The sequence below is a fragment of the Micropterus salmoides genome, unplaced genomic scaffold, assembly GCF_014851395.1.
Source record: "Micropterus salmoides isolate LMB-PRFRI ecotype aquatic unplaced genomic scaffold, ASM1485139v1 Ms_hic_scaffold_16, whole genome shotgun sequence".
Classification (NCBI taxonomy): Eukaryota; Metazoa; Chordata; class Actinopteri; order Centrarchiformes; family Centrarchidae; genus Micropterus; species Micropterus salmoides.
The window spans coordinates 8,928,270-8,955,297 of NW_024040707.1; the positions used below are offsets into that span (position 1 = coordinate 8,928,270).

Sequence of the window (27,028 nt, forward strand, 5' to 3'; positions counted from 1 at the left end):
CAACAAGTTTTTCACATCTGGATTTGGGTATCCTCTGCCATTCCTCCTTGCAGATCCTCTCCAGTTCTGTCAGGTTGGATGGTAAACGTTGGTGGACAGCCATTTTCAGGTCTCTCCAGAGATGCTCAATTGGGTTTAAGTCAGGGCTCTGGCTGGGCCATTCAAGAACAGCCACGGAGTTGTTGTGAAGCCACTCCTTCGTTATTTTAACGGTGTGCTTAGGGTCATTGTCTTGTTGGAAGGTAAACCTTCGGCCCAGTCTGAGGTCCAGAGCACTCTGGAAAAGGTTTTCGTCCAGGATATCCCTGTACTTGGCCGCATTCATCTTTCCCTCGATTGCAACCAGTCGTCCTGTCCCTGCAGCTGAAAAACACCCCACAGCATGATGCTGCCACCACCGTGCTTCACTGTTGAGACTGTATTGGACAGGTGATGAGCAGTGCCTGGTTTTCTCCACACATACCGCTTAGAATTAAGGCCAAAAAGTTCTATCTTGGTCACATCAGACCAGAGGATCTTATTTATCACCATCTTGGAGTCCTTCAGGTGTTTTTTAGCAAACTCCATGCGGGCTTTCATGTGTCTTGCACGGAGGAGAGGCTTCCGTCGGGCCACTCTGCCATAAAGCCCCGACTGGTGGATTGCTGCAGTGATGGTTGACTTACTACAACTTTCTCCCATCTCCCGACTGCATCTCTGGAGCTCAGCCACAGTGACCTTTGGGTTCTTCTTTACCTCTCTCACCAAGGCTCTTCTCCCCCGATAGCTCAGTTTGGCCGGACGGCCAGCTCTAGGAAGGGTTCTGGTCGTCCCAAACGTCTTCCATTTGAGGATTATGGAGGCCACTGTGCTCTTAGGAACCTTAACTGCAGCAGAAATTTTTTGTAACCTTGGCCAGATCTGTGCCTTGCCACAATTCTGTCTCTGAGCTCTTCAGGCAGTTCCTTTGACCTCATGATTCTCATTTGCTCTGACATGCACTGTGAGCTGTAAGGTCTTATATAGACAGGTGTGTGGCTTTCCTAATCAAGTCCAATCAGTATAATCAAACACAACTGGACTCAAATGAAGGTGTAGAACCATCTCAAGGATGATCAGAAGAAATAGACAGCACCTGAGTTAAATATGAGTGTCACGGCAAAGGGTCTGAATACTTATGACCATGTGATATTTCAGTTTTTCTTTTTTAATAAATTTGCAAAAATTTCTACATTTCTGTTTTTTTTCTGGGGTGCTGAGTGTACATTACTGAGAAATAAAATGAACTTTTTTGATTTTTGGAAAAAGGCTGCAATGAAACAAAGAGTGAAAAATTTAAAGGGGTCTGAATACTTTCCGTACCCACTGTATATTGCTGTAACCAGTTGTGCCTCAACAGTATTAAGATTACCACTGCCTGGGGCTAGATTTTTGTTTGAACGCACCACATGGTTAAGAGCGCTCATACAGTGTGTAGATGTTGGTTTCTGGCAGTGTTGGAGGCAGTGAGTGATGACTCATGGTTTCAATGTGCTCCTCCTACTGTTAAGCAATATTCTCACACACTTTGCATGCTAGCTGCTATTCATGTCCTTCCCTTTTACCGTCTGTCACATACAGAGCATTGCAACAATGCAAGGCTGAGAGAGAGGCAATTATATGATTGCTGTGGCAGGCCAAATCTGATGTATTGGAATAAATTAAATTATTAAATTAATGCACAGTTTACATATTGAGAAATATCTAAATTAATTCCACATCTCATTTCACGTATCAGTAATTCTTAAGTGCAACATAAGATGTATCAGTTAACAATTAAATAATCTTATCTTTTATCTTCAATATAAATTTTCTGTCATGAACACAAGAAAGTGACATTTCACTGATTATTATTATCAGTTTTAGAGAATTTGTTAATTGTATGGTCTTTTAAATAGGAAACATGTTTTAGCACCTCTATGTGTAGTGATTGGTTTAACGGACGAATCAAAAACTCCTGTTGTACGTCATGACGTCCCTACACGCCTGCGTGTCGACGTAACAGAAGTGTAGGATGTAGCACAGGACGTGGCTAGCGAGCTGCTAGTTACAGTAGGACGTCTGAAAACACATAAACATCGTGATTAGGGTCTGTTTTACTACATTTTCAAGTAAGTATATCAGTCAGTTATAATGTTTTCCTCTAACGTGGCTGATTGTAAACAGCCATTTGTCGGTGCAGTTAGCCAGATAGGTATATCTGGTTCACGTTAGCTTGATGGCTAATATTCAGAGGAAACCAACGGTACCGTACGCGCTACCAGGTCTGTACAGTTAGCAGGCGTTAGCAACATTAAACCCATGACCAGAAAGCTATACTGACATATAAACTGAAGGATTTGGACACCAGTTTGGCTCGCCATAAAGCCAAAGACATTGTGTTTGAGTGGTAATGTTAACTGCGAAATAACATGATACGCGTATCTAACGTTAGCATGGTGGGTTAGCTTGCTTGCAGGGCATGCTAAGTGCGATGGGAGGAAAGGATCTGTAAATCGCCTCCAGACCGGTACGTACTGCTTTCACTAAAATTAGGTCAGACACCAGTCAGTTGGGATAACGGGATGCTCTCCTCAGAGCTCGGCTGGTGCAGTTTCACAGGTCGAGGATAACGTTAGAAAACCACACTACGTTACGTGTCAAGGACGTCGCTTTAGGACGATATGCATGGCTTAATACGAACAAATTTTTTTATCAGATAGCAATATTTACATTACAATACACTTACATTTGTTTGTTTTTTCACTTTTTATAAAGTCATCCTAGTCAACACTATAGTTTAGTGTCTGATTATGTCGTCTTCAAAATCACTTATCCCTCGGCTATTTAAATATGTCTGTGGATAAGTTGCATTGATACTGTATTTATCATGTGGGGCTATGTAACATAGGGTGTCTCAGCTTGATCTAACAATCAGCTACCGAATAGTCTTTTAAAAAAAACTAAAAACCTAAGAACATCAAGTGTGAAAATGTCATATTTTTTTGCAGGGAGTGTCTGTGTCTCTTTCGCCAGACAGATTATTTTTGCCAGATGTGACATATCAGCAAGACATCAAGAGCTGAATGGAAGCATTTGAGGCCTCTTGTGAGTGTGGTAGGCTCAAATTATTTGTATTCACATGTGAAATATCTACAGTCATATATTAATGCAGTAAAGTTGTCTGAAAACCTAATTTGCTTGGTTGTGTGTTGCTCAGGAGGTTGTGGGTCCCAGTAATGTATCATGGGGTACGACGTTATGAGGTTCCAAGGGGAGGTGGATGAAGACCTGCTGTGCCCTATATGTAGTGGAGTGCTCGAAGAACCAGTGCAGGCAAGTTCATGTCTGAAAGATTACCCACTCTTAATTGTATCTGCATTTTTCAAATGTTTCATGTTTTGGACTCATTTTCATTTCAGGCTCCACACTGTGAGCATGCCTTCTGCAATGCCTGTATTACACAGTGGTTTGCCCAGCAACAGATCTGTCCAGTTGATCGCACGGTAGTAACGCTAGCTCACCTTCGGCCTGTGCCCCGCATCATGCGCAACATGCTGTCCAAACTTCAGATTTGCTGTGACAATGCAGGTTTTGGCTGTACAGCCACACTACGGCTGGACCAGCTTCAGTCACACCTCAAGGACTGTGAGCACAACCCCAAAAGGCCTGTCAACTGTGAAGAGGGATGTGGGTGAGTGGCATCCATTTGACAGAAAATTTACACGGCAGTCTGAGCTTCACAATTATCAAGTGACAGGTGTAGCAAACACAACAATAAATATAATAATCACAATTAAAATCAAAATGTGCAAAACATTAAACATGTATGGTTTTGCAAAAATGAATGAGCTGTTCTCTCTATGGTAGGGTATTAAATACCCTATTTTCTATTCTGTTATTCTACCTCACCCACACTTGCAGGCTTGAGATGCCCAAAGATGAGGTACCCAACCATAACTGCATCAAACACTTGCGCAGCGTCGTCCAGCAGCAACAGACAAAGATTTCAGAGCTGGAGAAAAATGTGGCAGAGCATAAACACCAGTTGGGTGAACAAGTAAGAACATTTGCCTGCTTGTTGATATATTAGCCTAAAATACTTTGAGCCACCTCAAAAATATTGTTTACAAATGTTGGTGGAACAGGTTTAGAAATGGTCAAGAGCATTTCTTTTCCAGAACAACCACTTTATATTGACATAGTATTTTATTAAGTTGTTATTATAATTTACTCAAATTCAGTTTCTAAAATTCTTTTTGGGATCTGGGTTCTAAAGTGCTCAAAACATTTGGCTACAGATTATAATTATTGTTTTGTGGAATGTTTGTGGTCCAGGATGGTTTGGATGCATGTCTCTGTATTGATTGTTAGATTTGTGTATGTCCTGTTTCTGTTTGGCATTGTGTACTTTATTGATTTAGTGATGAACATATTTTTAAGAGTGGTATTGATAAAACGTAGTTAAAGTTAAACTTAAGTTCACTCCGTTGGGTATTTTTATTTTTTATATTTGTAGCACCTTAGTTGAACACAATCAAGTGTTTGAAATCTAATGTTGTGTGTGGTCGTTTGGACATGAAACAGTTATATAAAGAAGGAGAAGAAGATGATTTAGAATTATCACTTAAACCTGTAAGACACTGCTGTTACAATATATATTATTAATAGTTTGATCAGAATATGACTAAGCTTAAATAATTGAGGATCAGTAATGGTCAAAAATCCTAGATTTTGTGAAATCTGTCACTGAGGAGGACTCATTTAATTTCCAGAAACGGGACATTCAGCTGCTAAAAGCCTACATGAGAGCGATCCGCAGTGCTAACCCTAACCTGCAAAACCTTGAGGAGAGCATCGAGTACAATGAGATCTTGGAGTAAGTGAAGTGTCACCCTCCTGCTTGGTATTCTAATATTTACTTTGTCAGGGAGCTGCTGCTCAGTCCCTAATTTTCTTGTGTGTTTCACTGTATCTTTTCTCAGGTGGGTGAACTCAATGCAGCCTGCCAGAGTGACACGCTGGGGTGGTATGATCTCCACTCCTGACGCTGTACTACAGGCGGTCATTAAACGCTCCCTCATCGACAGCGGCTGTCCGCTCTCAATTGTGAACGACCTGATCGAGAACGCCCACGAGCGTAACTGGCCGCAGGGACTGGCCACGCTTGAGACACGGCAGATGAACAGGCGCTACTATGAGAACTACGTTGCCAAGCGTATCCCTGGCAAGCAGGCAGTAGTGGTGATGGCCTGTGAGAATCAGCATATGGGGGAGGATATGATTCTGGAGCCCGGCCTGGTCATGATCTTTGCGCACGGAGTGGAGGAGATCTTATAACTGTACAGCTAGAGGAGCTGATCCAGAGACAAGTGGGGATGTTTTGCTTGGGGGTTTGCTGTAATGAGTAGGTTTTTTCTCACTAGGGTGAGTAAATCTGGCTTATTTAAAATAAAACCTTAAAATAGGCTCACTCCTAAGCTTGATACCTATGCCTTAAAATAAGGACACATATAATAATGAACCTGTCAAATAAAAACTTAATCTGACTGATATCTGAGATAAAAGGTGAGATGTGATGTTTACAAGGTTTATATTTGGTGCATTATATGATCTGATTGTTCTGCTCCATGTCCTAATAGTAATAAGCTTGAACCCCCGTTTAATGTCCTCTGTTGTATAAATGCTTGTAAATACAAATACTATATTGAATTATAAATGTCATTCTCTTATTCTTCTCACTGTAATTATATTGTGATTTTTGTTTATTTCAGTTCTGTTTTGTCAGCCTGTGTTATTGTCTGCAGGGACGGAGATTTTTCGCGTGCTTGCTTTAGTATTTAGTTTCCTGTGAATATTTCATAAGACATTGTGCTTCTCAGTTTAGATTGTCTAAACCTTCTGTGCCATTTATTTTATTTATTGTGTTGCCTTTACACAAACATGCTTGAAGATGTTACTGTTTGATGTATGGAAATCTGCCTTTTTCGGTGCATTTGAAGTTCATTGCAGGAAGAAAATTGATTTTTTGATCTTTGTTGCCTGAGTTGTATGTATCTAGTCTGAATGTTGGCTCCTGGTGATGTGTTAAATTTGAAGTTTAACATTTGGGATTCAACTATGTATGAGTTTTATTTGACAAATCATAATGGTTCACTTGATATTCTTCTAAAATCAATGTCTTTTCTGATGATTGAAATATAGACATTGATTTTCCCATTCTTCACAGTTAGCAAACATCTCTTCACTGACATGTCACGCAAAACCATAGCTTTGAGATTGTAAAAATATTTGTAACGCCACTCATGGTTTTTGAGAGGCAAAAAGCTTCACCATTAGTCACTTATTGCTGTAGTAAAACAAACAAGACTTCAGCTGTCCCGTATAAAAGCCCACATAAGTGCAGTAAACAGATAAGTTTGGATTGTGCCCTTTATTATTTTCCCTGTTAATGTTTTTATTTGTTTTGTGTCTGACAAGAAAGTAATAAAAAAATTTACAACTTCATCCCAAAATAATGTATTTTCTCATTGGGATAGCAAGATTTTATAGCATCTTAATTAGAAAAAAAATGCAGTTCCTTGTTTTACCACACTATGTCATCAGAGACCCGCAGAGGTGTACATTATTTAACGTCACATTGGCTAAAGACATTATGTAAAAACATCAGTGTAGAGGAAATTATTGGTGCTTTTAGGCAGTGAGGAGATGTGGGATGTGAATTGCTGTTTGTTCAGGTTAAGAAAATGAACAGGAAAGTTTAACCATAAAACTCAAAGTGAGGTCTGACTGCTGTGACCTGACTCACTTGCCTTTTCCCCTGTCTAACTCAGACACCCACATGTTTTCCATGTCTGTTATCCTCTCTTGCCAACCTTGTCCTCATTGTGGAGTCTAATCCCTCACCATTGTGGTCAGAGGAATGTGAAATCATGTGCTTTACCAAATACTGTGGCTTTGTTATTGTCTACACAATGTTGTGTGATGTGGTTGGTTTCTATAAGGCTTAAAGCAGTCCCCATACTAAACAATATGTTACATACACATTTATATAAAGCTCAAATACTTAAAAGAGAGAAAGAGCCTGTGTGCAGTGGTGGTGGAAGTATTCAGATCTGTAGATCTGTTTCTTACAAAAAGTATCATAAAATGTACAGCACAAATACTTGAGGCTTGTATGCAGTGGTGGAGGACATATACACACACACACACACACACACACACATATATATATATATGTGTGTGTGTGTGTATATATATATATGTTGATGCTTTAATGTGTAATTACCATTTTACTCTTGTCAAGGTGGAACTTATTTTAAAACTCCTTTGTTACATTCCTCCACTCCCTGTTAGTGCTGCAAGATAAGATAGTTAAAATACTTCTGATTGGCTGACAAACAGTTCCACAGATTAATCACCTTCTAAATCAATGAGCAATATGCCTCACAACTTCAATCATAATAATATTTTACCGGTTTACATAGTTAACTGGGCAACCACTCCTTCATATATTAGGCTATCAATGTATATTTTATGTGTCTGTTATTATGGAAGCTGTAAACTGAAAAATATGTCTACGCCAGATACGTACAGATATGGAAAAAGTGTCCTCTGACAAGTCTGACCAACTGGTTCTACAACTATTGCTAAACTTCAAGAACATTTTGTCTTATTGACAAAATGTCATTATTGTTTAATTTTGGCTCAAACGAGTTAGATTAATAATAATCTAATTTGTAAGGTTCTGTGTGGTGGTGGTGTAATTTAATTGTTTATTTTTCAATAGGCCTATATTTTACTATAACATTCATATTTTATTAAGTTGTGGCATGTTATTATATTATAATAGCCTATAGCCTTGTTTAGCCTATAGAACATAGATAATACAAGAAACAAAGTTATTTTTTTACTCATATAGCATACATTTCAGTTAAGTTACTACTTTAACCAAATACACTTTAAGACTCAATATAAATAGCCTAATGTTAATGTTTGGCAGTCAAAGGAATATTGCTCAGAAAAATGCCACCTATAGTAACGTACTGCACTGATGTCTTTTAAGAGAGCCGAATGATAATTGCACTGTTGCAGGTTACAGCTGCAGAATTTAAATGAGCCATACTTTACAACTTTGCAGATGGATCTGGTGTGGTGTACCGGGTGTGTATTGGTTAGCAGAAACGGCGCAGAGCAGCAAGGCGGTGCTTGTGTCAGGAGGGATCCGCTCACCCTCTGCTCTGCATTAGTTCGCTGCTTCCACTCCGCTAACTCGCAACCTCCGTTGAAAGTTAACAGCCACTTTGCTTCGCAGCTCAACGCAGGATTTCTCACCGCTGCTGAGCTGCACCACGAAGATTTCAATAAAGACTAACAGCGGAGTGGACAGTAAAGGTAAATGACTCACAGTAAGAGGTCCGGACTGCGGTCTGATTGAAGTTTCAGTGCAGCTCCAAACGCCTTTTAGCTGCAAATAAACGACAGTCAAATACCAGGCGATCATTTTAGCTTTGTTGTTTTTGCGCTTATGAATGTCATGTGAAATCCCAGGGAGGTGCATCTGGTAATTGACGAACTACAGGTCTGTGCATGTCATATTTTTAGAGAGAGCTTAACAGATAGTCGTCTCTTCGTAACCGAGCAACAGCAGGGCAGTGGCAGGGTATTGTAATACACAGCCCCGCTGCTTTCCTTTCTAATCTCATAAAAATGCAGAATTTTACTTCCCTTTGCAGTGTGTCATAATTGTTCATGTCAGCCTGCTTAAATTAACTGCGAGGGTGGGCTTCTCGCAGTCTATTTACAGAACTGAGCAATTCATCTTTCAGAGTGGAGACTGGTGAGGATTTAGTGGTGTTTGCAGTATTTAGGGTGTCATGACTCAACCTCCTCTATATGTTTTAATTAAACTTGACAACAAACTCAACAACTTGATATGTCCCTAGTACACTGAGCAAACAGGTTTACAGTGTTTTTGTTTATGTTGCTTCTTGTCTTACCTGAGTGAACCCCATCTGTTTTTTGCAGGATATGGTGCTATACCAGCAAGGAGAGTGAAACCTCAAATAGATCTAAAACACCACAGAGGGGTTTCTCTGTGTTTTTGTTAGTTGTTAGGATAGCAAAAGCCCCCCCTTAGTGAAGTAGATGATGGTGGGCATTGGTGGGCTCTGTCACTGCTGTGTCGTCATTGTTTATTCAAAGCTCCCCTTTCACTGTCATTTGACTGCAAATGAAGAATGTGACTTTCAGCTCCCGTGCTAACTGGTAAAACAAAACATCCAAGAAAGGATACTTTGCCAGGTCTGTGTTTCTTTGCCTGACCTCAGTTTCTTTCTAGGTTACACTTTCCTGGTCGAGCTGTGTGTTCATTACGAGCAGGTATTCAACTGTTTCTAGCTGCAAGAGAGTTTTCAGGCACAGACAATCAATACTGTAGCCAGGTCAATTGTGCCATTGTTGACGTTTACATCAGAGGCTAGAGGCTTTAAATAAACTAGAATTGCTCCCACTTTCTGATCTGTGGTTTAGTTTATAAATGTTAGCTGTTTCTATATGACGTATAGTTATAACTTAGAGAGAGAGAAATGGCCTGAAGGCCTTTTGTTTAAAGACTGTTTCACTTCTTTAAAAACAGTAGTTGTTTCATTTAGTCTTCACTTCCTTCATGATACCAGTGTTTGCCTGAATCCTGTAATAATTACTATAACTTTAACCCCAGTACGTTATTATCATGTCATAGATGTGATTTAGTCTCAAATGCTATAACTTACAACATCTCTTATTCTTTCCCAGTTAGGCTGATCCATTCACATTTAGAAAAAATAAATCACACGGTATCAGATATAGTTTAGTTTGTTCTGAAGACCTTGGATGCATTAATTACTGACATGATAGTGGAGACTACTACATGCTTGCATTTCAGATGGAATCATTTGAAAATGTGACATTTAATGTTTCATTTTCAGCTGTGGACGAAGCAGGGAGACTCCCTGATACGTGCCAACACTTAAAAGCAATGTGGTTGTTGTAAGACAGCATGCACAAGTCTGGGCAGGTCTGAGGTTTTTCTTTCCTGATGGCAGCAGGGTTTTCTACAAGGCAGCCTCCACAAAAGAAGCTATTATATAAGTCACATTCGTGTCTGAACTCAGAGTGATGGGCAGTCCTCACTTTGAAGCTAGAGAATGAGCAAATCCCGCCTACATTTTCCAAGAAATCTGTGATTCATGCTGTGGTGAATGTCTTGTGGGGGTTTTTCTTTAGCATTTTTGGCTGATTTATAATCCATGTTTACTGTGTTCAAGTTCTCTAGTGTTTCTGCTGTGGTTTGCATACCTCTCAATTCTTCAAACAATGTTGTAGACAACAGGGAAGCCCCTTTTTAATAGAGCATGCTCAGCCGTGATCATGCCATTCATTTTGACCCTTGTTTTTGCATAATTTCAGTTATATTAAATTGATAAATGTTATGTCAGCCAGACCTTAGCATGCGTAACATAAATACATATTTTAAAATCAGCTAAATCTAAGTCTTTGTGCTTTCAGTAGAGTCAACAACACATGCCAGTACATAGTACAGCGAAATGTACTATACTCAACGAAAGTGAAGATGTAAAACAACCAGGGGGAGTAGTAGTTATGAGCTGTAGCTCTAGGAATACAAATATGTGAAAAAGTGAAGCTAATTAGGGGAAATATTACTGCTTGTTTGTAACCCTGGTTTGTAGTCCTGGAATCTTTGGTTAACCAACTCAAGGTGTTTCTTTCAAGTCACTCTGTATGAAGTCTGGCAGCTTACAGCTAATCATAGCATTATTTCAGTTATTACATTAGTTACAGATAATATGGTATCCACTTTAGACAATAAGAAACATTGTGCTGCCCATTTAATAGATCTTTTAAAAGCATTTGATATAGTTGACTATCCTTTGCTCATACAAAATTTATGAAATATTGCCGTTGATAAAGCTTGTGATTCGTTCCAGAATTATTTGTTTGAGAGACTTCAGTGTGTGAAGTTATGGAGTATCTGAGTTCTTGTAAGTTACAAAAGTCTCAATTTTAGACCCTGTCCTATTCACCATTTATATGAATGATATTGTCTCTTCACTGACTGGCTGTAAAGTCCATCTTTATGTTGAGGACACTGTATTGTTGATTCTGTACAACTAGCAATTGAGAACTCTACAAGATGCTCTTATTAATCTTGAACTGGTACTTAGCGCAAATAAAACAAAATTTATGCTGCTTACCAGAGATATTGATTATAATAGTATGCATAAATCCACTGTGAATGTAAACAACATTGAGAGAGTTACTGAATATAAATATCTTGACATCTTGATGAGAAACTGCGTCAACAGTACAGAAACAGAACCAGCTTCCCTATGATCAGTAGAAAGAGGATTGTTGAGGTAGTTGGATTTTGCTAAGTAACTAAGAGAAATGCTGCTCCTTCCACTCTTGGACCCATGGACACGGTCTATCATTCTGCCCTCAGATCAGATATCGCCAGTGATAGCTATGTTATTCAGCATTGTATCCTAGATGATACATTGGGTTGGTCTTTTCTGGCATAGAGGTGTAATAAACATTGGTATTTGTTTATCTTATCTTATTTAAAGTCCTTGTGGGAAAGCTGTCACCTTACATCTCAGTGATTCTGGATAGGAACTTTGGACCCTATCTAACTTGTTTAAATGACTGGCTTACGCTCTTTTAGTTTAAAGGTGATATCTTCAGGCTTGTCCTGTCTATGACCCCTTGAGCAAACAGTCCATTTTTAGGAAAGGCGTATTCCCCGTTCATGCAATGAGTCACAGTAGCATCTGCATGTAGAATGCAGAGAGCGTGGCCTCTGGTGAAGGCCAAACTATGCTCATGGTGTGGGAGGAAGTGGAGCTGCAGGGGGAAGACTCACAGCTACTGACCGGGCTCCCCCTTTCCTGAGCTGACTGCCTCCCTCCTACCTACTAGTCACCCATGGCAGTGCACTGACAGTGAGCAGCTGATGAAGGGAAACACTTTCCATAGCAACCAAGCATGTCAGTCCTCCCTCTTCTGTTAACCTGGTGCAATATGCTCACACACTTCAATTGTTGTAGTTTCAGGAGGAAAGCAAATACTCAACATTAGATGAGACTTCTCTCTCTGTACTAGGAACCTACGCAGTGTTTTCCAACCACAGAATGACGGAGTCAATGGCTTGCACCCTGCAAGTGTTTCAAAACAGCAGATTTCCTTGACGCTAGGCGTGGGCGTCATGACAGCTTGCACAAACATTAGCCTACATGGAAAAAGGTCATCCCCAAGTGTACCTTGAAATGATTCATGTAAAGAGAGTGCTTTACGGTTGTTGACAGTTTTACAACGAGACATTAAGGGTTCATAATTAAACGTATGGCACGCGTGAGGGAAAATGGCAACTAAACTGCCCGCTGTCTCCAATTATTTCACTGTATGAATGTTTACAAAGCATTTGCTTTGGTGTTTTTCAGTTGAGTGGTCAGAAGTAAAGGCGAGTATCAGGCTCGTAACAGAGGTTTATGGGGGAGTAGATGTTGCTTTCATAAGCTGTTACTACTTGAAGAACCACTTTAACATTTAAATTGTTCTTTACAGCTATTTGAAGAAGCACTAGTGGCTCCGCATAGCAGAGGCTGTGGCAGAACATGTGCTGCACCATTTATTCTGTACTGAGTACATGGAGCGACATTTTGTTCAAAAAGAATTATAATTCAGACTGTCAGTAGAGCGAACCAAAATAAATCACACCAAATGATGGCTATATGACGTATTTAAATCTTTCTCATGTCTACACAACAGATTCTCTACCACTTAAATGTTTCTATAAAGCAACATAAACATTTCCCTCGTAAAGAATCTACCATTTAACTTTAGCCCAGCAATGTAACCTTATTGAGAGCCAGCCCAGAAGTCACATGGTCTGTAATAAGTCTTGACAAGCCTCAGACATTCCTTAAACCTCCTGAAATATTTAAACTGGCTCATTTAGGTGGTGCCATTGTTTTTTTTAAAGTCTATTCCATGTACAGTATGAGAGTGGAGGCAACTGGCTCGGTATGTATTACACTATTCATGTTTTCTCCTCTAAGTGTAAGGAATGCCTCTTCCTGTGCTCAGTTTTCTGACTGCTCCTGATTCCCACTCTGTATCATGCATGCAAATCATTATCTAATCAGGAAGTGAGGAATCAGATTACTGAGATAGGCTTGAGATTGCGTTAAACCAGACAATAATGATGATGATACTCAGCTGGTAAGGAGACAAAATAGACATGATGCTGTTCGTGACATCATGCTCTACTGAAAAGCATAAAAACAGGAAAGGAAAACCAACAGTCTAAAATAAGCTGTGTGCTTTATGTGCGATCAAACATCAGGAGACTATTTTGAGTTTACACATAAGACAGTCAGGAGAATATTTTTACAGTAGCGGATGGCTTTTCATGATTCCTTCATGTGTTACTTTGCTGTCGATACAGACTTGGCCCACCTGGTTGGCTGCATAAACAGAACTGCTAGGCAAAGCTGCTGACCTTTTGAGAGAATTAAGTGGGGACAGCGTGGACCTTTCAGAGTCTAAAGACAGCAAATGGATCTAAATCACACGTAAAGAGTGGATGTTATTTCAGATAATGTCAACTACTCTGATTTTCTGTTCAGTGCGTGCAGCTGTCAGTGATACCTGGACTGGTTGCACTTTAATGTGTGATAGCACCTGTGGACAACAATGTGAACACCGCATTTACAGTGAGACCCTGTTCGTCAGCCTGATTGTCTCAGTATCAGACATGATATAATTTTTCAGTAGCCTATGTGTGTTTATTTAACTCTTCAAAACTGTTACACCAGGTTCAGTATATTTATCTTATTCTATTTAAAACAATTTCCCCATGTAATACCTTTCATAGCAACCCCATTGTTATGTGGGGAAATACCGGAATTACTAATGGATACCTAGTTTTAAGCCAACAAGCTGCTCTTAAAGGACCATTACTGTGCTTTATTTAGTTTGTTTTAGCTCCTTTAGTACACACCATTACTACCGACCATTTTCCAAAGCATGCTGTAAAATGCATCATCCTGAAGCTGACTTCCTACTTTGCGTTCCAGCCTTCCGTTGCCATTAGTTTCTGTTCAGTATTTAAATTAATTAGCAGACTATTTAAACTTTCTTGACTTGTGCACTCTCAACAGCACTGTCAAAAGATTGTATATATTGTTTTCAAAGGTCCATTATCTGTGCATGGTACTGCAGGTGAAGTTTAGATGGATAGTCTCCACTGCATTACCTCCTAATGGTAATGTAAATTAGACAAACCCTAATGCAGTTTGCTGTGATAGATTAGACAACTCAGACACATTTCAAGATGAATGCTTTCAAAAAATATTGAACTCTACAACATGGATTGCAAAGTATTCTGTTATTTGCAACTATTAACAAGTGATGGTTACAGGATAATGGTGAATAGTAAAATATAGTGTAAAAGGCAGAGGTGTAACTAGTAGAGAAGAGTCATTAAATCAGTAAACCGGTCAGTTACACAAGAATATTACATGGCCTTGCTCTTAAATGCTCTTTTTAGCAAGAAAGGAATGCATCAATGCTTATTGTGACAGACCTGCCGGGAAAGATCTCTTGGCTAATGCTTTTCATATTTATTATCAACTGCATTAGGCATTCTATAAATTCTGTATTGATCCATCCCTATATTTCTTATAGCAACATTTTAATGACATGCATCTGCAACATCAATGTTTAACAGGATGTCAGCTTTCTCCCTTCCATTAACTAAGTTCTCCTCTTTCTTCAATGATTAATGGACTTCACATTTGTGAGTTTATTTTCCCATCATTCAGGAATCCCCTTCCATGTTGCTTTAACAGCATGTTTGCTTCTGATTCACCAAATGTTCATCTAGACTTCATGCTTTCAACCTCAGAACGACATGCTTAAAACCTTGTTTTCTGTGTCAGATTCAAATTTCATACTCACTTTCAGCCATGTTTGACATTTAAGTCTCTTCCTTTTGCTTGCCGGGGTTGCCCCTTGTTTTTTTTGACCTCTCCACAAGATTTTGTGTATGTTAGCATTTCAAACCTTCGTTGTGCTCGTTTGTGCTAAACTTAATCTAACATTGCCAATATATATATATATATATATGGAATTTAAAAATCAAATATGGGCCAGTGAGTATATGGAAAGAGATATTGGGTTCAGAGAATCCCTAGAGTCGAAGTACCATGGGTACCTTTAGCCTGACATAATTTCTACCAGACTTTTGGCCCAGTTTGAGTGGCTAGTCACATTTTTCTGAGAGATATAGAATAAATGCAGTATATAGACATGAGTACACAAAATTGTTCATGTTTGGCATCAAAACTGCACTTCAGAGCATCATACAATAACTTAACTTGTTTCTGCTTCACTATAACTTTGGATGTTGAGTGTAAATCTCCCTGTCTACAATCATGGATTTTTTACAGTACGAGATGCTATCTTTTGCTTGCAGTCATGCTTTTATGTTTACAAAGAGGCAGGCTACTGTGCACCCACCTTCTCTATTCTCTCCGTCTATATCTCACTGTTTCTCTCGCTTGTGCACAGGCAGGCAGTTAGTGCAGAAGCAGGCACCATGTCCACCCCCACAAACCCAGAGGTGAAGGAACTGAGCCCTGTCGACTTTATCCAGCTACAGCAGTACATTGAATGTGAGTACAGACAAACAGGCAGGCAGCTTTCTCAGCGCTTTTACACCCCCCCTCCACTTCCACTTCCACCCACACACACACTCATTTACACTCACTTGCTCATGGTTTCTCATGTCTAGGAGGTAGAAGTTGGCCACATTCTGTTTTTTATCAAATAAAGCATGCACATCTTTTGTCTTTTTTCCAGATAAATTGTGTAATCGGATGTGTACATGATATTTCAGAGATGTTGATTGATAATAGTTACATTCAATAGAGTTATATATGAAAAATCCCCTGTTTGAGAGCTACCCTCCTCGCACAGATGTACATGTGTATCCCTGTGTGACCTGTGTGTCTTTGCTTCCAGATTGCAGCTTGAAGGTGAAAGATGTGCTGAGGGAATTTGATGCAGATGGCAGACTGGCCCGGCACAGGCATGGAGAGGTAAGGGGACAGAGTGTCCTGCTGTTCACCATTAGGCACACTTCACTCCAAAACTCACAGTGATGTCAGCTTCAAGACTTTATTGAACTGAATAATAGCTCTCAGAGGAGCAGTTTTGTAAGAAATGATTGATGTATAGTGGGCAGTTATTAATTCTCCTATTCTCCTATGCTGATTAATTAGATTCAAACCTATCGATCATGTTGACTAAGCTGTCCGTGAGAAATATCTTCAGGGCATTCAAGCGAGTTTGCAAATGTAAATTACCTCCTTGGTTTTGGCCACGCAGCAAGGTCTTGCTCAATAGTGTGCTGGCTGCCCTCATGCAGTGTAAGCTGAAATGTGTTGGAAAAAAAGACATTTCCAATACTGTACATCAGTGGCTGACTGCCAACTAATTTGTGCAGGAAGCAAATGCCAAATGTCTTTTCTGATGGATAATTTGGCTACATACAATTTAATTAGAAGGAAATGTTGTTTTTATTGGGATAAAACAAAAATACTGCTATAAAGTATTAGGTAATAGTTTTTAAAATACACAGAACAGAGTTATTTGTAAATGTTGGAGTGTGCAGAATAATGATGCAGTTTCCACTGCCTCATTCTCGTTTGCCTTTATCCTTTTCTTTTCTTTGTGTGATCTGGCTGCCTTGCGGTGACATTATTTATTACTGGGGCGGCTCTGCAGGGTATCAACCAGGGAAATGGAATACTGTCAACAAGAAATGGGTTTGTGGTTCACCATTATCGAGGGACTAATGCTTGTTAGCCCAGCAGCATATTATCATGTGAAAAAGACAGATACTAGGCCAGACAGATGGGATGAAATCTTGAATCAGGAGCTTAGTTTTAGTTTGATGTCATTGTCACATAAAAACCCTGCAACTATAGGTCATATCTTTACCTAAAAATTATGGATTAAATGTTTCTGAGAAACATCTTGGGCTTTTGAAAACCTTTCATCCCACACTGGATGCACTTACATGAAAGCTTTTACAGTGGCAACGATGCTAAAGTCTTCTTCCCTTATTTTCAGTAGAGATGAATTTGAATAATGCAGAAGTTAAGATCTACCACATACACACAGACAGTTAATATGGCTCTCCCATTAATTTTTTTGCCAGTGTATCAATGAAGAAGGCTTTCGTCTGTTCCTGAAGACTTATTTAGAAGTGGAGGACTTCCCTGTGGATCTCTGCCAGCGACTCTTCCGCTCCTTCCAAAACTCTGAACCCACCCAGGAAGACAGTGCCAGTGAGAATATACACCATGTATTAACACAACTCACTGTCTCCACTCTACTTTGCAGCATTCCCTTATTAATTTACAACATGGCCTATTTGGCATGCATTCATTTATCACCACATGCCTGTTTGGTACTGTATTGTGTAGATATGGTAACCGCAGTATATACAGCCATCTCTCTTTCTCTCTTCCCCATCTTTCCTGTAGAGGAGGTCTTTCTGAAGGATGTTTCATGTTACTTCTCTCTGCTTGAGGACGGCCAGCCCAGGGACAAGCTGGAGTGTGAGTCCTTTGTTTCTTTTATGCCCAAATTAAATTGAGTGATGACTTGGTTCAGCACTTCCACTTTCTTTTCCCCTTTCTCTTTAGTTGCTTTCAAGCTCTATGACAGAGATGGCAACGGAGTCCTCGACAGCTCTGTAAGTTGTTAAGAAAATCTTTTAGGTTTGAGACTAAATTAAATATTCTGGCTTAGTTGTGGGTCCTACAGATTTTAATCAAGGTTGAATACCATCTTTATGACACAGTACTTTTAATTTATTGAAAGTACTGTGTCATACCAAACACTCTACTAAAACATTACTTTTTAAACAGGAAGTGGATAGGATTATCGCTCAGATGATGCATGCTGCAGAATACCTCGGATGGGATGTGTCAGAACTGAGGCCGGTAAGTCCCAGAATGTCCCGCAAACAAATGAAAGCCAGTATATACTATACTTTCAGCCGTGATATTATAGTGAATGAACGTATAGATAGACACATTTGTTTGCACAAGATCTTTTACATCATTACGTACAGTATATGGCAGTACTTGTTACTCATTTGCTAGGGTTGGTAAAATGATAAGCTTCTCTGCACCTGTTGAATCAACAAGTTCCCATGTATATGTGTATGTAGTTCAGAAAACATATGGCCTTTTTTAAGAAATAAAAATGTGTGTGCTGATAGCATAATAACAATCAAATGTCATTCCATCAGGTGCTGAAGGATATGATGACAGCAATTGATGCTGACAGCAGCGGCACAGTGTCTCTGGAGGAGTGGGTGGAGGGAGGGATGAACAACATTCCCTTGCTGGTCTTGTTGGGTCTGAAGGTACTTTAAAAGCAGCATGTTTCTCTTTTCATTAACTGTTGGCCACCAAAAGCCTACCTCATATGTATTTCATTTTTACAGCAGTTGTCTCACAAAGTGGTAAAACCTGCTTTTAGTGGTCTTGTGAAACCCTTGCCTTACTAGCCCCTCCTCTGTCCTTCGCCTCATCTCCATCTATAAGGGCCTTTTTTGCCGACTCAGTGTTACAGGGTGTGGTAATGTGATCTCCTCCCATGCAAGCTCTGCACAATCACAGTGCTTTAGTGTTTTCCATTTACTCTGCACAATCTGGGGCACATAAACAAAGGGCTTGCATAAAATAGCAATCTTAAGGCTGATGCACTATACTTGACTGAAGAAATTAATAATTAAATTTTTGGGTGTATACATAAAAAATAGTTGTCTTAAATCAAGGACAGATCAGCTTTGTGTTATGGGTGTTGTTTAAGTTTAATGTGTTTCCAGGGTTATAAAAGCCACTTACTGTTAGACTTGCATGTCTGCCCGATCACTGTGGCCGTATAAAACCATGAGATGGTCTCTGTCATTGGGTTTAGCCTCTACAACAATGCCAGGGACTTCCCCTCAGGCTATTTCTGGCCACCAATGGACATTTGAAGCCTGTGGTGCATGAATTCAGCCCCCTCACAGTTGCTCTGTGCTGCTTCGCGGGTTGTCCGCAATGCCTCATGCAGCAAGTGATAGGCTGATGCATCATGTCGAATAAAAGCACTTCAGAGTGTAATCTGGATAAGAGCGATGGCCGTCTGTAACGGATTGAAAGCAACCTTATAATCTTGTATTGAGAATTTGAGATTATAGTCAGTGTTGACTTGAATATCCATGGTGCTACACTGTATGTCATGGCATGTAGAGCCACTACATAATCAGCAATCTCACAAAGGCAAGGTTAGTCATGAGTGGGTGTCAAAAACAACTGTGAAATGCATCCCTCGCCCACAGTGTGTTTATGAAAGAGTTTGTGTAGTTTGATCCGAAATTTAACAAAGGAAACAAAGAATATAAGCTTTCTTTGTTACAAACATTTTCTGTTCAAAATGCGAATAAGTTTGCACAGTAACAAAGATCATAAACCATGATGTTTTTCTCTTTTTCGTTGCATTGCCATCTTCTATGATTGCTCCTTGAACAACCAGATGACCCAGAAGGACGGGCAGCATCTTTGGAGGATGAAACATTTCAACAAGCCTGTTTATTGCAACGTGTGCCAGAGCATGCTGCTGGGTCTGCGGAAGCAGGGACTGTGCTGCACCTGTGAGTACCTGAACTCACCAGAAGAGGGCTGTAGTGATATTCATCACTGAAACTGAATTGCAGGATCCTTTTTAGATAAGACTAATTTATATTAATGTAAACATCATATGACAGCTGGGTTATGTGTCCTGTTGTGCAGGCTGCAAATACACAGTCCACGGGCGCTGTGCCAACAGGAACCCGGCCCCCTGCACCAGGACGTATGTGAAGTCAAAGAAAGAAACAGGGGTATGCCACCGTCTCCATGACAACAATTGCAGTGACACTCACAGTCTAAATTAGACATTATCCTGTCTGAATGCTTTTCAGGTTCCAGCACATGACTGGGTGAATGGGAACTGTGACTCTAGGAAGTGTGATAAATGCCAGAAGAAGATCAAGAGCTACCAAGGCTTAACGGGAAAACACTGTGTGTGGTGCCACACGATGGTGAGGAGGCATTTTAGTGTGTGACTAATTTTTAGGGATATGATTTTACATAGTTTATGAGTAATGAGGAGACAATGTCAAGAATTTTCCACTATAAGCAGTAAATAAAGTCCTAATCTTTTAAAAAGATAAATTTGGATCCTGTCAGCTATCGTCACCTTTGTGCTGTTTATGGAGTTTATGTAACGAGTGACTGTTTTTGTGTTTTTTATAGCGTCATGATGAATGTGCAGCCCAAGAGCCAACAGAGTGTACCTGTGGGCTGCTCAGAGACCATATTCTGCCTCCATGGGCAATATATCCTGTTATAAAGGTACAGAATTGCCTGCTGGCACATCTCGCGCACATGTAGAGTACAAACAGTGCCTGTCACACCAACGCAGAAAATAACATCAGCCGTGGGCTGTTTCTTCTTGTTGTAAACCCTTCTCACCTGTGTGGCATTTTGACAGGTACAGTGTGTACAGATTTTTCTTTGTCCTCAAAAGGCACAAAAAGGCTGTTACATTTTCTCATGTTTATTCACTCTATGCCTTTGTTTTGGTCCCTAAAGGAGAGACCAAACAATGTAAAGAATGGCTGCTCAGCCGATGACAGCGAGCTCAATACCACTCCTGATGGACAAGTGCTTCAGGTATTATTCTCCCCAATTAAGGCTTTTTATCAATGCTGAATATCTGCAATATCTGACATCTGAGTAGGTTAAATATTTTTGTTTCATAACTATAATTTGTTTATCATTCAACAGATCAGCGCTGTGCCAAACACCCATCCTCTTCTAGTGTTTGTCAACCCTAAAAGCGGTGGCAAGCAGGGAGAAAAGTGAGTCTAAAAAAGAAAGCTCATAAAGAAATAGATATCTCATACATGCACTTTGTTTAGCCTGGTTTTATGTATTTCAGAGTCCTGCATAAATTTCAGTATTTACTGAATCCACGGCAGGTATACAACCTTTCTAATGGTGGACCTGGACCAGGGTGAGTAATTGTTACAACAGATTATGGTCAAATGGAAATAGATTTTATTTTACAATACGCAGGCATAAATATTAGATCATCTTAGACCACATTTCCCCACATACTTCTTTAAGCTCTGTACCATGCTCTGCTCTTTCAATTCCCATCATCTTTCTTTCAGACTGAGTTTCTTCAGAAATTTGCAGGACTACAGGATCTTGGTGTGCGGGGGAGATGGCACAGTTGGCTGGATTCTAGATGCAATAGGTGAGATTGTCGGATTAAGCACTATAAAAGGCACACATTAGCTTTCACACCATGAGCTTCTCGTGAAAATCATTGTGACGCATTTCCTTTTCATGCAATCAGACAAAGCCAATCTGCTGGTACGGCCACCTGTCGCTGTGCTTCCTCTGGGCACAGGAAATGACCTTGCACGATGTCTCCGATGGGGAGGAGGTGAGACATTAATGACAATTGTAGCGTTTCCTTATTGTGGAAATAATGAATCGGTTTGCTGCATATGCTCTGTTGCTGTATGTGTTTGTTTTGAATGTTCTTCAGTAAAAGAGAAGTTCTCTCTACATTTGTGCACATGATCGCGTTTGTTGCCTTTTTGAAGGATACGACGGTGAGGACCTGAGTCGTATTCTTAAAGACATCGAGGGGAGCTCTCAGGTGCTGATGGACCGCTGGAGTGTGCAGGTCATCACAGATGAGAATCAGGAGAAGGGTGACCCAGTGCCATATGAAATCATCAACAACTACTTCTCTATTGGCGTTGTGAGTTTGTTAGAAATATATCACATTTGAGGAAGTGTGTATTTATCACTTTTGTGTTTACATAACGTCTGTGTTGTATTGTGTTAACAGGATGCTTCCATTGCCCACCGGTTTCACACAATGAGGGAGAAACATCCCCAGAAATTCAACAGCAGGTAAACTCTTTTGTTGAACATATTCTCTAGTCTCTAGAGCTCTTCTTTGGGAACAGCAAACAAACAGCAAATACCCCACTCTTAGTAATAACATACAACACAGTTTTAAAATCATACTTGTATTGTACTACCACAAAACAGACCTGGGGAATGCTGTTCCAATTTTCTGTTTCTGTTCAGTTTTAATTTATGTTTACAGGAACTGATTTTCTGAAGCTGAAAAAAAACTGAATGCAGGTGGTAACAGCAGATGTCTGTGGCAGCAAGTGGTGCATCTTGACTCCTCCTTCTGAAGAGCTGTGCGGGCTAAAAGCAGACTGTTCTGTGAAAATGAAATATCACTTAAAACTGAAAAAAAACACTCTTTTTGTGACTGCAGAATGAAGAACAAGCTGTGGTATTTCGAATTTGCCACTTCAGAAACCATCTCTGCTTCCTGCAAGAAACTGAACGAAAGCCTTACAATCGAGGTGAGAACGCAGTATTGCAAGCATGCATTTTGTATTTTGTCTTTGAACTGTTTCTGTAGCGTGAAAAAAAAACCTGTTCTCACACTTTACATTGTCTCTGTGGCCTGCTGGTGTTTCTTCTTTAGTGCTCTGGTACTCCGCTGGATCTTAGTGGCCTGTCTTTAGAAGGGGTTGCTGTCCTTAACATTCCCAGCATGCATGGGGGCTCCAACTTATGGGGTGAGACCAAAAAAGGGGACACTAAGGGACTGACGAGTCAGGAAGAGCCTAAGGTCATCATTGACCCAGAAATCCTGAAATTAACCTCCCAAGGTATTTATTATTTTGTCTTTGACCTCATCTTGACTGAATGGTGATGTTAGACTGGGATGCATATGAGATCATATGAAATCTGATTTAAAGCTGCCACGATCAATATTTTTCATATTAACAATAGATCAAGTTATTTTGTGTAATTACAAAGGGGTCGCTTGTAGGGATGAACCCAGAACTCTGCAGTTTCCCTCAGTCTTCTTCAACTTCTTTCAGCTCATTCTTTTTAGCAGAGAGGCCCTGATAAACACACTTGTACACTACCTGACGAGGACCATCACAGACCTTAAAAGAAGAGTGAACATTCGTCACAAACAGGACCCAAAATAAATGATAATGTTGCTCTGTGTCTGCTGGGTCTGTAAATAGGCAACTCTTTGCTAAAACGTTTGACTGAACAACTTTATATGTCTGATGTTGTGTTTTCTGCTTGATCAGCTGATCCCAAGTGGCCAAAAATATCAATTAATGAAGCTTTAAGAAATTAATCTGCACAAATTAGTAAATGCATTGAATGAAACTGGTTTGATATGATTGTGTATGTCCTGGTATTTAAACCTGCAATAACTGATGCTCCTGGCCACTTGAGGGCAGCAGAAACAAGTTGTAAACACAACTGAGACCTTTCACATTTATAAGGCAACTTCTTAAACATTTATTTGAGCTTTTTGTATTGAAACGAGCTGCTTGATGCTGCTGGAAAAAACGTTCACACACAAGTGAGACATCTAAGTGATCCACCATAGTCATGTCATCCATTAAAAATGTTCAGCAGATTTTCTTTGATTTATGACAGATGTAGTTTTAGAGTCAGCATAAATGTATCCAGTAATTTTTGTATGTAATCCAGTTTGTGTACAACATGATTTTGTTATTAAAATAACAAAATCATGTTGTATCTGTACCTGATGCAGAATAAATATAAGGACTGATATTTGTCTCAGACTGTCTCAAACGATGTTCCCCCTATGTGCACTGGATATTCAGTATGTCCATGTGTTGTTGTCAGATCTCAGTGACCGGCGGTTAGAGGTGGTCGGCCTTGAAGGAGCCATGGAGATGGGTCAGATATACACGGGCCTCAAGAGCGCTGTGAGGCTCGCTAAAACATCACAGATCACCATCAAGTGAGAAACTGCCACACAGACATGTTCAGACTTGTCAAAGCTTTGGTCTCAAAGTCTTGAGAATGGCTTGTTGTTGAGTGTGATCACCACCTGAGGATGATACTTAACTGATCGTTTACATAACCATAATTACGTATGTTGGCTTTCCTTTTGGTATGTTAATTGCACATTAGGGTCATCGATTTTGTTTACTGATGCACTTTTGATCCCCCTCTACTTTACCCGCAGGACGAAGAAAGCATTACCAATGCAGATAGATGGAGAGCCGTGGATGCAGCCTCCCTGCACGGTAAATACCACACAGACACAGTTTGTTCTTTAGGGCAGACCATAAATTCAATGTATGTAAAGCAACTGTTCCTGCCATCAATTAAATGAGTAGATTCTTTGCTCATGTTTTGTTTATATTGTAATTTACTGGACATTTTGCATTTTATTTATTTCCTTTTCAGATTTACATCACACACAAGAATCAAGCCAATATGTTGATGGCTCCACAGGCCAAATCATCTGGTTTTTTCAACTACAAATAAAACGGACTTCTACTAGTTTATTGTATATAGAGAACTGACACTTATGCATGTCTGTAACACATAACCGAAGCATAGCACTGTATGAATACAAGAAGGAGAGATATGTTTTCATAATGACAAAATGATTTTGACCAAATTTATTGATTTATGTTTTTATCAATACTCATCACTCTTGCTGCATCTGTTGTAATGCTTCACAGTAAGTGGAAGTGCTGCTCCGAAAGGAACTTAAAGTAAGGTTAATGTAAAGGGAATATCATACTAAAAGAAGACAATTCAGCTTCATGTGCCTTTAAAATCTGTTCTCTATGGTTATGGCTTAGGTAGAGTACATACAGAGTGTTCATAGGCATGCTTGTTGGACATAAACCATGTAGTATTGCTGTTTTTTTTGTGTGTGGTTGTAAAGATGCTGTATGATACATGTTCTTGTCAAGTTGGAACCAAAAACGAAGGATAGATGAGATTACATTTCAGATTGTAGATGTAATTAAACTTTTTATTTCTTACATTTCAGAAGATACTTGAAAGTGTTTTGGGGAACAGTAATAGGACAATCATTGCCTAAAGGGTTGCTCGTTGATCCACTGCAGCGGTCAGCCCACTCTGCTGTTCCTGTGTGTGTGTGTGTGTGTGTGTGTGTGTGTGTGTGTGTGTGTGTGTGTGTGTATGTGAGGACAGAAAGCCTTTTGCTGTACTTATTTAGCGTAGAACGCTGTGATATGTTCACTTCTAATTTGGTTCAGGTCGGTTTAAACATATGTAATTCTTATTTAATTGCTTTATCAATTATATCATTTCATGTGAAAGATGTTAATGTAATATGCCTATGCCAGTGTAAAGATTTTAATAAACCATCTGGACCAAAGTGTCTGATATACTTGTTTGTTTAACTTTTAGATAAACTTGCCTGTTGAACTAATGCTTCATTCAATATCTGGTACATTATTTTTCTACCACAAGGGGGCGTCCTCCACTATTTAGTCTGTGGCCACAGATGGCTGCAACATGAGCTGGTCCACTGACTCAAAATAATTGTTGTCTCTGCTTATTTCAGACTTAACTTGTAATTGTACAACGTAATCTCTTTGTTGCCAAAAAGAGGATATGAGCTTAGAACAAATAGTAGTTTGTTCTGAGTAATATTACCCCTAACTTTTAGTGAGAGGTTGGTCTGCTAGCAACAAATGTTGCCTTCAGATGCTGTTGGACAAATCAGGATTACAGACTAGACCGCAAACTGTATGTTTGGAAAATTTGCCAACAGCTGCTGGTCAGAGTAATTTAAACAACTGTTTGCATATCAGATAAATGACACCATCTTAAAGAATTATGCCACACATGTGCCTGAGAACAGCTCAGTTTCAGTAAAGTGTGTATATATATAGAAAACCCATAATGATCCCCTAAGGACATGTTTCATTTGTCTTTTCAACCAACAGCTACTTACACAATTTTAAAATTGCATCTTATCATGCCCCCACAATGAAAAGTCCTGAAACTAATATGTAAAAATTTCCCAATTTAAACAAACTGAAATGTCTATTCTCAGTGTATGTACAGAAAGCTTCAAATTTCCACTTAACACTTTAGTAAGGCATAGGTTGCATATTGGACAGTGACTGGCTTCCAAACTCGTGTCTTATGTACACCTTCATCATCATCAGCTTCTGCACAAACCTCATTCTGCACAGTCAAGGTCAAACAACCAAGAGAAGAGAAGTAACAAGAAGAAACAAGTTGTGAAATAAACACTGATTTAGGCCTGAAACTACTTATTAACATTATCGATTAATCAGCAAATGATCTTATTGATTAATCATTTGGTGCATAAAATGTTTGTTCATAGTGATACATCCATCGTAAACTGCTTATCCTGCCTACGGGGTCACAGGGGGGCTGGAGCCAATCCCAGCTGACACTGGGTGAAAGGCTGGGTACACCTTGGATAGGTCGCCAGTCCATCACAGGGCCACACATAGACAAACAACCAGTCATAGTGATACATATCCAGCACAATTTCTTAAAGATCAATGTGATATCCCAAACTCCCAAAATATTCAGGCTACAATTACAAAAGGTTACAAAACAGAGAAACGCAGAACATCCTCACATTTGAGAAGATGACACCAGTGATGTTTGGCATTGTTGCTTGAAAAAATACTGAAACGATGAAAACAATTAATCAGTTATCCATATAGTTGCCAAATCATTTTCCAGTGACTAACCAAGTAATCAGCTAGCCTACTGCATTGACTACTTGCCTTGTGCTACTCATTTCTAAAATAAAACCACAACTTTTTTTTATGCATTTACTACTACAGCCACATCGCCTCACGTTCAGCTTTCCGAAATGGGAAACACAAATATCCGATGTGCACTTAAAGGCAGCATAGAGGATGCACGTCAACATCGCTATTGGCACTCACTTGTGTCACAACAAATTCCCCGCCCACCCCCAGAAACGCTGTGAAGTGACAATGTAG

General features: G+C 39.7%; 2 protein-coding genes across 3 annotated transcripts; both read left to right on the plus strand.

Moving 5' to 3' along the window:
* Window positions 1-1,997: 1,997 nt before the first annotated feature.
* rnf41 (ring finger protein 41) lies at window positions 1,998-6,504 on the plus strand. 2 transcript variants are annotated; one of them, XM_038721970.1, is made up of 7 exons: window positions 1,998-2,129; window positions 3,009-3,114; window positions 3,218-3,333; window positions 3,420-3,691; window positions 3,922-4,057; window positions 4,773-4,876; window positions 4,983-6,504. In XM_038721970.1, the coding sequence occupies exons 3-7, from the start codon at window positions 3,244-3,246 to the stop codon at window positions 5,335-5,337; spliced, it is 957 nt and encodes a 318-aa protein (XP_038577898.1). In that variant the 5' UTR covers window positions 1,998-2,129; window positions 3,009-3,114; window positions 3,218-3,243; the 3' UTR covers window positions 5,338-6,504. The 2 variants fall into 2 exon arrangements, with proteins under 2 accessions (XP_038577898.1, XP_038577899.1); XM_038721971.1 differs by having other exon boundaries at window positions 3,009-3,105.
* A 1,725-nt stretch (window positions 6,505-8,229) lies between these two features.
* dgkaa (diacylglycerol kinase, alpha a) lies at window positions 8,230-25,413 on the plus strand. The gene is made up of 24 exons (XM_038721972.1): window positions 8,230-8,391; window positions 15,631-15,734; window positions 16,084-16,160; window positions 17,285-17,414; window positions 17,613-17,687; window positions 17,775-17,824; window positions 18,000-18,074; window positions 18,386-18,502; window positions 19,660-19,777; window positions 19,917-20,005; window positions 20,087-20,206; window positions 20,421-20,519; window positions 20,760-20,840; window positions 20,955-21,028; window positions 21,109-21,183; window positions 21,344-21,429; window positions 21,532-21,621; window positions 21,785-21,945; window positions 22,036-22,100; window positions 22,480-22,570; window positions 22,696-22,882; window positions 23,892-24,009; window positions 24,238-24,298; window positions 24,462-25,413. The coding sequence occupies exons 2-24, from the start codon at window positions 15,659-15,661 to the stop codon at window positions 24,540-24,542; spliced, it is 2,196 nt and encodes a 731-aa protein (XP_038577900.1). The 5' UTR covers window positions 8,230-8,391; window positions 15,631-15,658; the 3' UTR covers window positions 24,543-25,413.
* The last annotated feature ends 1,615 nt before the right edge of the window (window positions 25,414-27,028 follow it).

What these genes read in the sequence shown, in the direction of transcription:
- dgkaa (XM_038721972.1), top strand. Translation starts at nt 15,659, where the DNA reads ATGTCCACCCCCACAAACCCAGAGGTGAAGGAACTGAGCCCTGTCGAC. An exon ending in GCTACAGCAGTACATTGAAT is followed by an intron (nt 15,735 to 16,083) that starts GTGAGTACAGAC and finishes CTTTGCTTCCAG; the next exon opens with ATTGCAGCTTGAAGGTGAAA. An exon ending in ATGTGTCAGAACTGAGGCCG is followed by an intron (nt 18,075 to 18,385) that starts GTAAGTCCCAGA and finishes TCATTCCATCAG; the next exon opens with GTGCTGAAGGATATGATGAC.
- rnf41 (XM_038721970.1), top strand. Translation starts at nt 3,244, where the DNA reads ATGGGGTACGACGTTATGAGGTTCCAAGGGGAGGTGGATGAAGACCTG. An exon ending in AACTGTGAAGAGGGATGTGG is followed by an intron (nt 3,692 to 3,921) that starts GTGAGTGGCATC and finishes CCACACTTGCAG; the next exon opens with GCTTGAGATGCCCAAAGATG. An exon ending in GAGTACAATGAGATCTTGGA is followed by an intron (nt 4,877 to 4,982) that starts GTAAGTGAAGTG and finishes ATCTTTTCTCAG; the next exon opens with GTGGGTGAACTCAATGCAGC.